General features: G+C 39.4%; 1 protein-coding gene across 2 annotated transcripts in view; it reads left to right on the top strand.

Annotated features, from left to right (window-relative positions):
* The window catches only part of ppp2r2ab (protein phosphatase 2, regulatory subunit B, alpha b), a 229745-nt gene that overhangs the window by 170814 nt on the left and 43685 nt on the right, over positions 1 to 15246 (top strand). For both annotated transcript variants that reach the window (XM_051923506.1, XM_051923509.1), the window contains exons 7-8: positions 391 to 555; positions 6228 to 6397. In XM_051923506.1, coding sequence (XP_051779466.1) covers positions 391 to 555; positions 6228 to 6397 — 335 coding nt within the window. The remainder of the gene's footprint in view (positions 1 to 390; positions 556 to 6227; positions 6398 to 15246) is intronic.

The following is a 15246-nucleotide window of genomic DNA, read 5'->3' as shown; positions in this document are numbered from 1 at the left end:
TAATTTGTGTCTCATCTCAACTTAAGAGATCCTAAAGATGCATTTGAACTATATTTTAGACTGTGGATTTCTTTTCTACACACACTTAAAATAAAAATTGTTTAATATGTTGTTAGTAATTTTTCTTTGTAGTGTTAATCCTTGGTTTTAATTTTTTTTAACTATTCATTAGAAAGTGTAAAAAATATATATGTATACTAGTTTGTCTTCTAGACATTAGCAGTCATAATGAGTAATCTGCATTTTTGCTTCTTTGTGTTCTCATACACTAATCAGTCTTATCATATACTATGCAAATTAGTTTAATACCAATCAACTTGTGATCAGACTTTGATTTTGTATATTGTTTCTGATTTTTTGGAAATTATCCTTGACTACAGTACTAATCAGATATTGTTGACATCAAGCCTGCCAATATGGAGGACCTAACAGAGGTGATAACAGCTGCAGAATTTCATCCTAACCATTGCAACACATTTGTGTACAGTAGCAGCAAAGGTACAATCCGATTGTGTGATATGCGAGCTGCTGCACTGTGTGATAAACACTCAAAATGTAAGTACAGAGAATTTACCTGATAAACCCAGTTACATCAATCAAATCATTAATGGCAGTGTCAGTATATATAATATATGACATATATGTGTGTGTGTATATCTATACTAATTAATAAAAGGCAAAGCCCTCGCTGACTGACTGACTCACTCACTCACTCACTCATCACTAATTGTCCAACTTCCCGTGTAGGTGGAAGGCTAAAATTTGGCAGGCTGATTCCTTACAGCTTACTTACAAAAGTTAGGCAGGTTTCATTTCGAAATTCAACGCGTAATGGTCATAACTGGAACCTCTTTTTTGACAATATACTGTAATGGACGGCAGCTCGATGGCCGTGGGAGGCGGAGTTGAGTGTCATGTCATCACGCCTCCCACGTAATCATGTGAAAAGACTGAACGCAGTAGGGAGAAATGAAGGAAGAGCCGCAAACAGCGAAGAACAAAAAATTCATTAACAATTGAGAAGGGAGCGAAACAATAAGAAGCAAGCGAGTGAAGCATACAAGCATGTTCATAAGGGAAACAAAGCACGGTGTAAAACGTAAGTTTAAATTAAGTTTATAGAAACGCTCCCGCTGCGGATTGCAATAACATATTCGCGAGATAAAAGTTTAATGAGAAGACACGAGGTATAAACGAACCACACGGCGCAGCGCAACGTTAGGGGCAACAGTTTCAACCATTCTATGATCTGCTTCTCGCAACTGAAAGACGGCACATGGCGGATGTTAGCTGACTTGCTGACCGCAACGTTAGGGGCTTCAACTCTGGCGCTGACGATAGAGATTCGATTCCCGAGAGGGGATGCAGTGAGTGTGTATGCCTGATGAGCCCAGAATTAGGGAGAAACACGTGTCGCATACTCTTTGCATTATTTGAAAGTAAACTATTAAAACCATTCTATGATCAGCTTCTGGGAACAGAAAGAGGGCTCGTGGCGGATGTAAGGCGACTTCCTGACCAACCACAAGCGTAACCTGGCAGGTAACCACCCATACAGTCAGATTGTGATTCAGAAAACAAATGCCATGAATATAATTACCACAATCTACACACTGTCAAATAAACGAAACACACGCCGTAGCGCGACAGCTGTGAAAAGCGAGGTTCACAAAAAAACATCCTTAACAAATTGTTATTGGTATATTTTCGATCCGTTTAAAAAGGTTTTCTTCTTAAAAAATTAAAAGCAGTACTTCGCCGCAACGAAGTGCGAGAATTTGGCTATATATATCTGCTTCTCGCAATTAAAAGAGGGCACGTGGCGGATTTTAGACGACTTCATGACCAAACATAAGTGTTACCTGCCAGGTAGGGTTACCACTTTTAATACAAAAAAATAAGGGATGCATACTGCAGCGGGTGCCACATCCCAGTGCCAACACTTTGCAGACTCTACTTAAAAGACCCGCCCTCCTCACTGGACAGTTAAAAAGACCAATCAAACTAACGATGACATCAAGTATTACCCAATCAAAAGTAGGAAAGGAGGCATCTTCATAAAATGCGTGTGGGATGATTTGCATGAGACGCTGCTTTAAAAAAAAATGATAAAAAAAATACGGGACAAATCCCGTCCCGTATTGATTCAAAACGGGACGCGCAATTTCATTCTCAAATACGGGACGATTCCGTATTTTAAAGGACGGGTGGCAACCCTACAGTGCCAGGTAACAACCCATACAATCACATTGTGATTCAGACTAGGAATGCAATGAATGTAATTACCCCGATCTATATACAAGGCGAAAGTCTTGCAACATTCAAAGATGATGGTTTGGGATAAGTACACCATGGAACATAAAAGAGCTTATGAAGCCTTGAACCGAAAAAAGCAAGATCTCAGAGATCGTAAAAAAAAAAAAGGAGGTAATGTCGTTTTACTCGCTGTAGATTTTAGTCAAACATTACCAGTTATTCCACGAGGGAGACCAGCAGATGAACTCAACGCGTGTTTAAAATCCATGCTTCTCCCACGCTCGGTTATATGTCGCGTGTTCTCGGGTAGGTACACCAAAAAATGTATACATTTAAGCATGTAATGGGCAAACAAAAAATGAGGTATACCCGAAGGCACTGCAGTAGTACTTTATGTAACTTTACTTCTTAAATGTTAATGTTTTACTGTTTAATAATTTATACGCTTCTTATATGTTGTTCAAATTCTTTTATCAAAATACCAGTGACAGCGCAATGCACGATAACATGGAGTGAATATATACCATACGCATCCGCCCACGGCCACCCTGGTGTGCGCAGATAGGAGTTGATTCTACACTAAAATAAAATAAAGATAAAAAGAGTAATACAATCATCACCCATAAAGCAGATAGTAGACGTGACGTACTATATGTGTACCAGATTTCAAGTCAATAGGTGAAACGGTTTGTGAGCTACAGGTGATTTAAAATCCTAGACAGACAAACGAATAGCCACGGTAGCAAATTACAGAAGATTTTACTGTTTAATAATTTATATTTATATGAAATGTGCTTCTTATATATTACTTCATATTCTCATATGATAATGATGTTAATGTTGTTTATATTGATTTCTATGTTATTGAAACTGCATGTATGTGTGTATATGTATGTATATAAATATATATATATATATATATATATATATATATATATATATATATATATATATATACAGTGGTGTGAAAAACTATTTGCCCCCTTCCTGATTTCTTATTCTTTTGCATGTTTGTCACACAAAATGTTTCTGATCATCAAACACATTTAACCATTAGTCAAATATAACACAAGTAAACACAAAATGCAGTTTGTAAATGGTGGTTTTTATTATTTAGGGAGAAAAAAAAAATCCAAACCTACATGGCCCTGTGTGAAAAAGTAATTGCCCCCTGAACCTAATAACTGGTTGGGCCACCCTTAGCAGCAATAACTGCAATCAAGCGTTTGCGATAACTTGCAATGAGTCTTTTACAGTGCTCTGGAGGAATTTTGGCCCACTCATCTTTGCAAAATTGTTGTAATTCAGCTTTATTTGAGGGTTTTCTAGCATGAACCGCCTTTTTAAGGTCATGCCATAGCATCTCAATTGGATTCAGGTCAGGACTTTGACTAGGCCACTCCAAAGTCTTCATTTTGTTTTTCTTCAGCCATTCAGAGGTGGATTTGCTGGTGTATTTTGGGTCATTGTCCTGTTGCAGCACACAAGATCGCTTCAGCTTGAGTTGACGAACAGATGGCCGGACATTCTCCTTCAGGATTTTTTGGTAGACAGTAGAATTCATGGTTCCATCTATCACAGCAAGCCTTCCAGGTCCAGAAGCAGCAAAACAACCCCAGACCATCACACTACCATCACCATATTTTACTGTTGGTATGATGTTCTTTTTCTGAAATGCTGTGTTCCTTTTACGCCAGATGTAACGGGACATTTGCCTTCCAAAAAGTTCAACTTTTGTCTCATCAGTCCACAAGGTATTTTCCCAAAAGTCTTGGCAATCATTGAGATGTTTCTTAGCAAAATTGAGACGAGCCCTAATGTTCTTTTTGCTTAACAGTGGTTTGCGTCTTGGAAATCTGCCATGCAGGCCGTTTTTGCCCAGTCTCTTTCTTATGGTGGAGTCGTGAACACTGACCTTAATTGAGGCAAGTGAGGCCTGCAGTTCTTTAGACGTTGTCCTGGGGTCTTTTGTGACCTCTCGGATGAGTCGTCTCTGCGCTCTTGGGGTAATTTTGGTCGGCCGGCCACTCCTGGGAAGGTTCACCACTGTTCCATGTTTTTGCCATTTGTGGATAATGGCTCTCACTGTGGTTCGCTGGAGTCCCAAAGCTTTAGAAATGGCTTTATAACCTTTACCAGACTGATAGATCTCAATTACTGCTGTTCTCATTTGTTCCTGAATTTCTTTGGATCTTGGCATGATGTCTAGCTTTTGAGGTGCTTTTGGTCTACTTCTCTGTGTCAGGCAGCTCCTATTTAAGTGATTTCTTGATTGAAACAGGTGTGGCAGTAATCAGGCCTGGGGGTGGCTACGGAAATTGAACTCAGGTGTGATACACCACAGTTAGGTTATTTTTTAACAAGGGGGCAATTACTTTTTCACACAGGGCCATGTAGGTTTGGATTTTTTTCTCCCTAAATAATAAAAACCATCATTTAAATCTGCATTTTGTGTTTACTTGTGTTATATTTGACTAATGGTTAAATGTGTTTGATGATCAGAAACATTTTGTGTGACAAACATGCAAAAGAATAAGAAATCAGGAAGGGGGCAAATAGTTTTTCACACCACTGTATGTGTATATATATATATATATATATATATATATATATATATATTTCGCTCCAAGCTGAGCTCCGCAGCTGGCGCGGTCTTGCTGTTCTTGATTTGCTTTTCACATGGCCAAGTATACGTTGCATGCTCAAGAGTAAGCTCAGCGCACAACTTGGTCATATTACAACCGGAGGGGAGAACTGACAACATGGTATACAAAGAGATCCTTAACAAATAATTATTGGTATAATTTCCCTCAGTTTATTATTTAAAATTTTAAAGCAGTACTTCGCCGCTGCGAAGCGCGGGTATTTTGCTAGTATATATATATATATGGTTGCAATAGTTTACTGTCAAATAAATGCAAAGAGTACACGACATGTGTTTCGCCCTCATTCTGGGCTCATCAGGTGTACATACTCCACTGCACTCCCTCTCGGGAATCGAACCTCGGACGTCAGCGTCAGAGGCGATGCCCCTAACGTTGCGCCACGGCGTGTGGTTCGTTTATTTGACAGCATGTAGATAGATCGATCGACTTTTTCATAACCTCTTTAACACACTACTTCTCCGCTGCAAAGCGCGGGTATTTTGCTAGTATAATATATATATATATATATATATATATATATACATACATACATACACACATACACACACACACACACACACACACACACACACACACACACACACACACACACACACAGCTTTGCTTCAGTTATGTGTCAAATCACAAGTCTTGATTTTTTTTTCCCCATTTTCATCCATGTATAGTCAAAAATCTGACTGTTGAATCAAAGTACAGAAATTTAAGTCTGTGGCTTCACTAATCCTTAAATACTTTATTTTTCTCAGAGCACAATTGACAATAATCACTTTTCTGTTTAATACTTTATTAGTTGTCCAATACTGCCTTCTTTACATTTATCAACATAAATTATTCCTTATAAATTTGATTCCATTTTATATGAGTTGAACAAAAAATCTGTAATTTTTTAATCTATAATCTTGCCTGTTATTTTCAACATTTTTAAATGATCTTGGTTTAGATCTAGATGATTTAGATGATCTTGATTATTTATAGTTTTTTTTTAAGACATCATATAAACAGTAATAAATAAACAATATAGGATTAGGAGATACCAGCTATGTTTGTACAGTTGAGTTTGGGCAAGATTTTATTTTGAAGCAATGGTAAAATCACATTCAAGGAGTGGTTTACTATTTGGCTTAAACATTTGGTGTTTATATAAAGGTAAATACATATTCGTATTACAATTGACATTAGAATTGTAAATTCATTTGCACCACTTAAAAAAACGTACAGTAAAAGTTTGTTAATATTCCTTCTCCATGACAAACCAGATGAGCAAGGAAATACATTTTACCTTTTATTATTTTTTTGTTTGTACAGTGTTTGAAGAGCCAGAGGATCCCAGTAATAGATCGTTTTTCTCAGAAATCATCTCATCAATTTCTGATGTCAAATTTAGTCATAATGGGCGCTATATGATGACAAGGGACTACCTGTCTGTGAAAATTTGGGACCTGAATATGGAGACGAGACCAGTGGAGACTTATCAGGTGAGAAATGTGTTTTGTGGATATGGATTTTGTTTCTGGAACAAATTCTTTAGACAACGATTAAAATTACTGTTTTTTTTGTTTGTCTTGCACTAAAGTATTCTGTCTTATACAGTATAACAAGTGTCATTTTTCCTAATATCCCAAGAATTCCGCTGCTGAAGTTATTTTTGCCAGGTTATATTGATAGCATTTTTAAAATTTAATGTTTCACTTTTTTCCCCAAAATATAAAACATTACAACAACAATATTTATTTATATAGCACATTTTCATACAAGTGATGTATCTACAGGATGAAGAAAGAGGAAAAAAGACAAAATAAAAAAGTAAGGTCCAATGGCCAGGGAGGACAGAAAAAAAACAAAAAAAAATCCAGACGGTTGGATAAAAACACAAAATCTGCAGGGGTTCCAGGCCACGAGACCGCCCAGCCTCCTCTAGGCCTTCTACTTAACATAAATTATCTCCATCAGTTCTCATGGTTTTTAGGCTTCACATGGAAGAATTTGTTGATGATGGTCATGTGGACCTCTGGCCTTCAGTCCATCAACATAGGGACAGCACAGTGCTTTGATCAGGTGGTGGTAGGGCATATTGCCACCACAGAAAACCGTAAAAAGAACAGCAGAGAAAGTAGGGGTTAGTACTGATTTCGGAGCCACGAAAAAAAAAAAGTTAAATGCATATACAGAATATCAGGGTTAAACTCAAATGACGCTATGTGAAAGCCATGCTAAAATAATGAGTTTTTAGCAATTTTTTAAAGTGCTCCACAGTATTAGCCTGGTGAATTTCTATTGGTAAGCTATTCCAGATTTTAGGTGAATAACAGCAGAAGGCTGCCTCACCAATTCTTTTAAGTTTAGCTCTTGGAATTATAAGCAGACACTCGTTTGAAGATCTAAGGTTACGATTTGGAGAGTAAAGTGAAAGGTATTCTGAAATATAGGATGGAGCGAGATTATTTAAGGCTTTGTAAACCATAAGCAGAATTTTAAAGTCGATTCTAAATGGCACGGATAACCAATGTAGTGACATCAAAACTGGATAGATGAGCTTGGATTTTCTTTTCCTAGTTAAGATTCTTGCAGCTGCATTCTGCACTAGTTGCAATCAATTGATGTCTTTAATGGGTAGTCCTGAAAGTAGTGTGTTACAGTAGTCTAGCCGAATGAAAACAAAAGCATGAACTAATTTCTCAGCATCTTGCAAAGTTATAAGAGATTTAACTTTTGCAGTATTTCTTAAGTGAAAAAATGTTGTCCTAGTAATCTGATTAATGTGTTATTTAAATTTTAGATCAGGGTCAATAATTACCCCTAAATTCTTTACCTTTGTCTTGGCTTTTAAGGCAAATGGATCAAGTTTATTTCTAATACCCCCATTACTGTATATCCATTTTTGCCAAACACTAAAATTTCTGTTTTCTCCTTACTTAGTTTGAGAAAATTACTTCTCATCCATTCAGAAACACAAGTAAGGTATGTTACTGCACCAAGAAAGTCAAGGTCATCAGGTGCTATTGATACAGTTGTATGTCGTCAGCATAGCTGTGGTAGCTCATGTTATGCCTTCAGATAATCTGACCTAATGGAAGCATGTGGATAGAAAAGAGCTGTGGACCCAGGATACACCATATAGAATATAATGTGTCTTTGAAGTATAATTACCACAACTACCAAAGAATTTTCTTCCTGCCAAGTAAGACTCAAACCAATTTAAGACACTGCCAGAGAGGCCCACCCATTGACTAAGGCGATTTCTAAGAATATTGTGATCAATGGTATCAAATGAGGCACTCAGATCTATGAGGATGAGAACAAATAAACGGCCTCTGTCTGCATTTACCCGCAAGTCATTTACTACTTTAACTATCACAGTTTCTGTACTGTGATTTGTTCTAAAACCTGACTGAAACTTGTCAAGAACAGAATGTTTGTTCAGGTGATCATTTAGCTGCATAATGACTGCCTTTTCTAGGATTTTACTTAAGAAAGGCAGGTTAGAAATAGGTCTACAATTTCCAAAAGCAGAGAAGTCAAGATTATTTTTCTTGAGCAGGGGTTTAACTACAGCAGTCTTAAGACCGTATGGGAAGGAGCCCTGTATCTAATGATGAATTTACTATGCCAAGAATACTATCAATTAGCACTCCAGATACTTGTTGGTATTGGGTCAAGGACGCTGGTGGAGGGTCTCACTTGAGAAATTATCCTCTTTAATAAAATCCCTGTGTGCGTCCAGGTGTCCGTGTGTGTGTGTCTTCTGGTGAAGTGCGCATGCGCGGGGCACGGTGCGATGCGCGATATTACTGTCAGAGAAAGTTACAGGCATTTTACAGAAATACAAACCAGTATTACTGCGAGAGGAAATTAAAGGTACACAATACAGTGACTCATATTACAGCCACATAAAAGCCAGTATTACTGTCAGAGGAAATTAAAGGCATATTACCAACGCACACGCCTGTATTATCGGCAGAGAAAATGGAAGGTATATTACGGACGTACAAGCCAGCGGACATACAAGACAGTATTACTGTCACAGAAAATTAAACACACTCGATACACTGCGGCAGCCCACGAAGAACGGTCAGCTCAACAAGTAAACATCAACAAAAGAATGGCTGAAAGAAAGAAAAATACGACCAACAAAAAGAATGAGGTCAAAGTCCCTTGCCATTTAATATAGACTGTTCCTACTAATGTTTATGCACTACTGTTCTAGCGCCCGTTATTGTAACGGGCTTAATGACTAGTTTTATATAAATCAGGTAAATCTATCTTGGTGAAAAAATTTAATTTGTTTAAAATGGAGTACTGGGATTTAAGAGTTTCAGTAAATAGAATGCGTCTTTCTTGGATAAATTCTCAGACTTAGTGTGAATTACAATTACAAACTATGACACGTTCCTAATAGTTGACGACTTTAATTTTCATATCGATAATCAGTGTGACTCAAAAGCAAAAGAATTCATGAACCTCCTGGACTCTTTTGATTTGAGTCAGCACATTAGTCAGCCAGTACACAAAGCAGTGCACACATTGGATTTAGTAAATACTAAAAGACTACAAGTTGATGTGAGGCAGATCGTTGATATTGGTTTATCAGACCATTTTCTCTTACTATTCTCTTACTATTTAATATAGAAATAATGATAGAAAAAATTAACGAGAAGCATATTGTTAAATAACACTTTTAAGTAACCAGTCCGTTTGTAGTGCTTACCTCACAGGTGGCGCAGTGGTAGTGCTGCTGCTTTGCAATAAGGAGACTGTGGAAGATTGTGGGTTCGCTTCCCGGTTTCTCCCTGTGTGGATAGTGCTTTGAGTGCTGAGAAAAGCGCTATATAAATGTAATGAATTATTATTATTATTACTACAATAGTGAGGATAATGTAAATAGTAAGGTGGAAAATTTTAATACTAAAGTGAGAGCTGCCGCTGATATAGTTGCTCCTGAAAAGACAGTTAAAAAATCCTCAAAAGAAAAGATGCCAGAGAGCTGAGTGTAAATGGAGAAAAACTAAACTGATTATCCAGTGTGAGATATTGAAGGCTAAAATAACAGAATACAACAACATAGTCCGTCTTCAGAAGCAGTGCTATTTCTCTAAAATTATAAATAACAATGTTAGCAATCCCAGAGTTTTATTCTCTACAATTGCTGAACCCAGGTCACTCAATGGAATACCTCCAAAAAACTTACAGTGAAACTTGTGAGGCTTTTTCTGCATTTTTTTATCACAAAATTAATGATTAGAAACAATATAGTACATCTCCCCAATACTAGGAAGTCTGTACACGGACAATACTAGAGACTGAGAAACTCCTTGAATAACAACAACAAGATACTCAAAGGACTTGACTGTACCAAAGCCGACATCTTTACACTTTAACCGGCTCGAGTAAATATTTGCTTATCCGCCACCTTTCTTACCTTGGTGATCCGCATGAGTAAAGTTGTAATTCAGAGGTGCAGATTCAATTAAAGCAGCCGCACCATCAGATCTAAGCCATGTTTCACTTAATACAATAAAATCGATTTTCCTATCACTAATAAGATCGTTGATGGAAAATGTCTTGTTGGTTAATGCTCTAACATTTAATAAGACCATATTTAATGTCTTGGAAGAGCAGAGCTGAATTGGAGGAGCATTATGGGTATTCGAGAAGGAAGTTAAGTTATTCGTATTAGCGCTGCATTGTGTGTATTTTTTATTTAATCTATGGTCTGTTTTATAGTTTTAATAAATTGCTCATCTAGAGGTGAAATGGTAATTAAATTTTTCGCATTTATGCCGTACTGTCTAGATTATTTACATGAATTGAGGTTAGTTATCAGAGTATTGATGTAGACTTTTGAGGAAGATTTTGCTACAGAATTATCATGACCTAGCAAGGCATTATGGAAAAAGTTAGGAGTAAAAAAACAAAGACAAGAGAAACAAATTGCTTTAGAGATGTTTTTGGAGAGGACCTGGGCACCGAATCTATTAGGATACAGACCATCAATCTTGAAAAAAGAAGAGATCCTAGTTGTCCATAAACCCGATGTTTTGTCCCTCGCAGAAGCCTTTTAACCAGATGTTTAATGCCAGCAGATGACTGTAGTACTCATTTGATCTTCTAACCAGAGGTAAAGGAGCCGTGATGAAGATTATTGCAACCAGAGTCCTCTCCTTCATGTCTTTAATACAGGGTAGGATTCAAAAGTAATGAGCCTCATTTTGTTCTGACGCGAACGTACCTCGCCACGCGCCCCACTTGCCAGCGACGGTGGGTGTTGGCTTCACAACGCAACGGAGCTCCTACCGGTCCGAGCTTTCGGAGCGGTAGGATCGGCCTTGACGGGAACCCCTGTGCGGTAGTGCGTTACACGGCGGAATGGAAAGTTCGTTAGAGCAACGGTACGCGTTGAAGACGAAGACCATGCTCATTGCCTTCTTCGGAGTGAAGGGGATCGTCCACTACGAGTTTGTCCCACAAGGACAGACCGTGAATGCTGCTTACTACTTGGAAGGCCTGAAAAGGCTGAAAAGAAGCGTCGCGCGCAAACAAAGGGACATCGAGGACAGCTGGAAGCTTCACCACGATAACGCGCCCAGCCACACCGCCTTCATCGTGAGCGCCTACCCGGCCCGGGTGAACGTTCCGGTGGTCCCCCAGCCTCCCTACAGTCCGGATGTGTCGCCTTCTGACTTCTTCTTGTTTCCGCGCTTAAAATCAGCGCTGAAAGGAAAACGCTTCGACTCGATCGAGGACATCCAAGCAAATGTCAAGGCAGCCCTTGCAGCCATCCCGGAACAGGCCTACGTGGACGCCTTTGAGTCATGGAAAAGCTGCCTACAAAAGTGTATTGATGCAGGAGGTGCCTATTTTGAAGACTATTAATTAGTTGTACCGATTTGCTCAATAAATTTGTCTTTTTGAACAAAGGCTCATTACTTTTGAATCCTACCCTGTAAGTGCTGTGAAGTGCACCTTGAGAATCTCCAACTGTCAGTATCTCATGTTGTTTACCCCGGAGTGTATTACAATGGATCCCACTGCCCTGTTCTTGTGCCTCTTGAAGACTGTCGGCGCTCTTCTCGTAACATCTCGAACACGAGCACGGGGAAAACAAGAAACAAAAGATTTCTGTTTAGGGCAAGAAATGTTTAAGTCTCATATGTTTGAATCTCCAATCACAAATACATCACCCAGGGTTGAAGGCAAAATGGGGGAGTGGAGAGGGTCGAGCCGATTCTGGGTGGAGATGCCTGCCTGGGCCGATGGAGGTGATCTAGCTTTAAACCCCCACCTGCATAGCTGAACAGGCCGAGTTCCTCATCGTTGACGTCGTCACTCTGATGAGGCGTGGGGGTAAAACTCACTTGGCCTAGAAAGTGAGCAGCACAGCATGGAGTCAAGCTTACTGAAATGCGATTTGCTGTGACAATTTCAGATGTCGGGGAGGTTCTTTCAGTAGATGAACCTTCAGTTCCCTCAGGTGCCTCCGTCTGGACAGGGCTTAATGGATCTGGTTATCGAGGGCCTGGAGTTCTTCAACAACACGCTCCATCTCACCATCAGCCATTTTCTGCTTCCATTTCCACTTTGTGACTTAGGGAAAAAAAGAGAGAGAGAAAAGTGAGCAAGGCAGTGGCACAGCTTGGAAGACAAGTCAGTTTAAATTTAGATAGATAGGATTAATAATCCTAAGGGGAAATTCACACAAATTAGTCAAATTAGTTAGCTGTTTTTTCCATTGATGCAGATATTATGACGTAAATCTGTGTTCAGTCCTATTATTTGTAAACATTTGTGTGTTACAAAACACTACCATCTGTTTTTTGATTTATCATATTCAATTATACTTATCTTCTTATTCCAAAAGCAGCATTTTTATTATTGTTTTATGAACATTAATTAGTAAATATCAATTAAAGATCATACTAAGGATTACAGTAATAAGTAATAGTGATAGCACAGTGTATTTTTTTTTCAAGTGGAATCAAGTTTGGTCAGTTTTATATTTTAACAAACTAATTATACATTTATTGACCCTGAAAAAAAACAGTTCTGTCCAAATGTAATGTTCATTTTTTCTGAATTTTAAAGAATACAGGGGGTCCTCGGGTCACGACACAGTTCCGTTCCTACAACAGTGATGTAACCCGAATTTTGGTGTAAGTCAAAACACACCCTAGCCTAAGTCACTTACCTATCTTAACACATTTGCAAAATCATAATCTAAAACATAAAAACACAACTAAGGTACAGAAAATGGAAAAGGACATGAATATACTGTACTATACGTTGTACTGTAGTAACAGAAAAAATGAGTGTAAAAAAAAAAATCCTTACCTTTATTCCTTCTCACGTCTCAATTTTTTAAAAGTTTTTATGGGAGTGAGCGTTGTAAACTCGAAACATATGTCGAGACATTGTAATCCGAGGACCCCCTGTATGCCTCACTAGTTGGGATAGTTTGATCATAGCAGAAATTAAAAACCTGCCTGAAAAGTTTACTTCAATCTTTTCTTTCATATTTGTGATTCAGTCAAATGCTGAAGAGAAGTTTTGATTTTATAGGTCATATTTTGTTGGACTACTGTAGATCTATGACTCAGGCGCCTTGTACGACTTTATATTTCTACCCTTTTCTCTATTTCTCTGATCACTCCTACCACTTTCTTTTATGTGGTCTCGTTTCCTGGACACTTTTTACTACTTTTTACAACTTGGACATGGATTTTTACACGCCGAGACTCATCTATTCAGGTAGTCAACTTCAAGCGCTGAGAACAAAGGCCCGTGCCGGTGTGGTTCCCTATTTACCCGACGAGGTAAGAAGGTCGTATCGTGGCAGCAGAGATGGAGCTAAGCTAAAGGCTAAGCATCTTGCGAGAAAGTGGCGATACAAGCCTGCGGTGCCTTCTGTGATCCTGGGAAATGTGAACTCACCACCAAATAAGATCGACGAACTGGCTGCGCTGGTGAAAAATGTCAGCACCTATAGGGAATGCAGTTTGTTGTGTTTTTGCAAAATGTGGCTAACAACTAACATCCCAGATGCTAACGTGGAGCTACCCGGATTTAGCACAGTTAGAGCGGACAGAGACGCAAATACCTGCGGGGAGCGGAAAGGAGGAGGACTCGCTCTCTATGTGAACACAAGGTTGTGCAACTCTGGACATGTAAATGTCAAAATCTCCACTTGCTGCAGGGACATCTAACTGTTGGACGTAAGTCTGCATCCCTATTACTTGCCCAGAGAGTTTGGACACGTCATTGTTGTTATTGTTTACATCCCTCCTCAGGCGAACGTGGAGATAGCGGGTGACATCATCCACTCTGCTGTTGGTAAACTACAAATGCAGCACCCCGAGGCACTTGTGCTAATCTTTGGAGACTTTAACCATGTGACGCTGACAAAACATTACCTGCCTTCTCCCAGTATGTGGATTGTAACGGCCGGGGAAATAGGACTATTGACCTACTGTATGCAAATGTTAAAGACACATACAGCACCACCCCGCTGCCTGCGCTTGGGAAAGCAGATCATAACCTGGTTCTGTTTCAGCCTCACTACAAACCAAGAGTGAGGGAGCTACCTACAACCACACGCTCATTCAGGAAGTGGTCCCCTGAGGCAGAGCAGGCTCTGAGAGACTGCTTTGGAACTACGGACTGGGATATCCTGCAGGGATCATATAGTGAGAACATTGAGGAGGTTGTTGACTGCACTACTGACTACATCAATTTCTGTATGGACATTGTAGTTCCAGTAAGAACAGTACGCTGTTATGCTAACAACAAGCCATGGATTACAAGTGACATCAAGGGCCTTTTGAACCAGAAGAAAAGGGCTTTTAAAGGCGGTGATCAGCATGAGCTCAAGCGCTTGCAGAAGGAACTCCGAGTCCAGTTCAGGGTGGCAAAGGAGTAGTACAGGAGAAAGCTGGAGCAGAAGTTGCAGAATAACAGCATGAAGGAAGTGTGGGATGGGATAAAGATCATCACTGGCTGCAGCTCAAAGTGGGGTGCCACCATCGAGAGAGACGTGGAGAGAGCAATTGCTCTACCTGAGGAACAACTTCTTTAACAGGTTTGACCACCCTAACCCACTCTCACCTAAGAGTACTGCACCCTACACCCATCCTTCTGCTGATACCAGCATAGGAGAGAGTTTCCCCCCACCCACAATTACAGCAGCCCAGGTAAGCATAGATGAGGAGACTTTGTGCCTGCAAAGCAGTGGGTCCAGATGGAGTATCGCCACGACTGCTGAAGGCCTTTGCGTTGGAGCTGGGGAGTCCTCTACAGCGTATCTTCAACCTGAGCCTGGAACAGGGGAGAGTCC

Source organism: Erpetoichthys calabaricus, chromosome 1 (assembly GCF_900747795.2).
Source record: "Erpetoichthys calabaricus chromosome 1, fErpCal1.3, whole genome shotgun sequence".
NCBI classification, from domain to species: Eukaryota; Metazoa; Chordata; class Cladistia; order Polypteriformes; family Polypteridae; genus Erpetoichthys; species Erpetoichthys calabaricus.
Note: the sequence above shows the minus strand (reverse complement) of the source record. Positions and strands in the feature narration are given on the sequence as shown.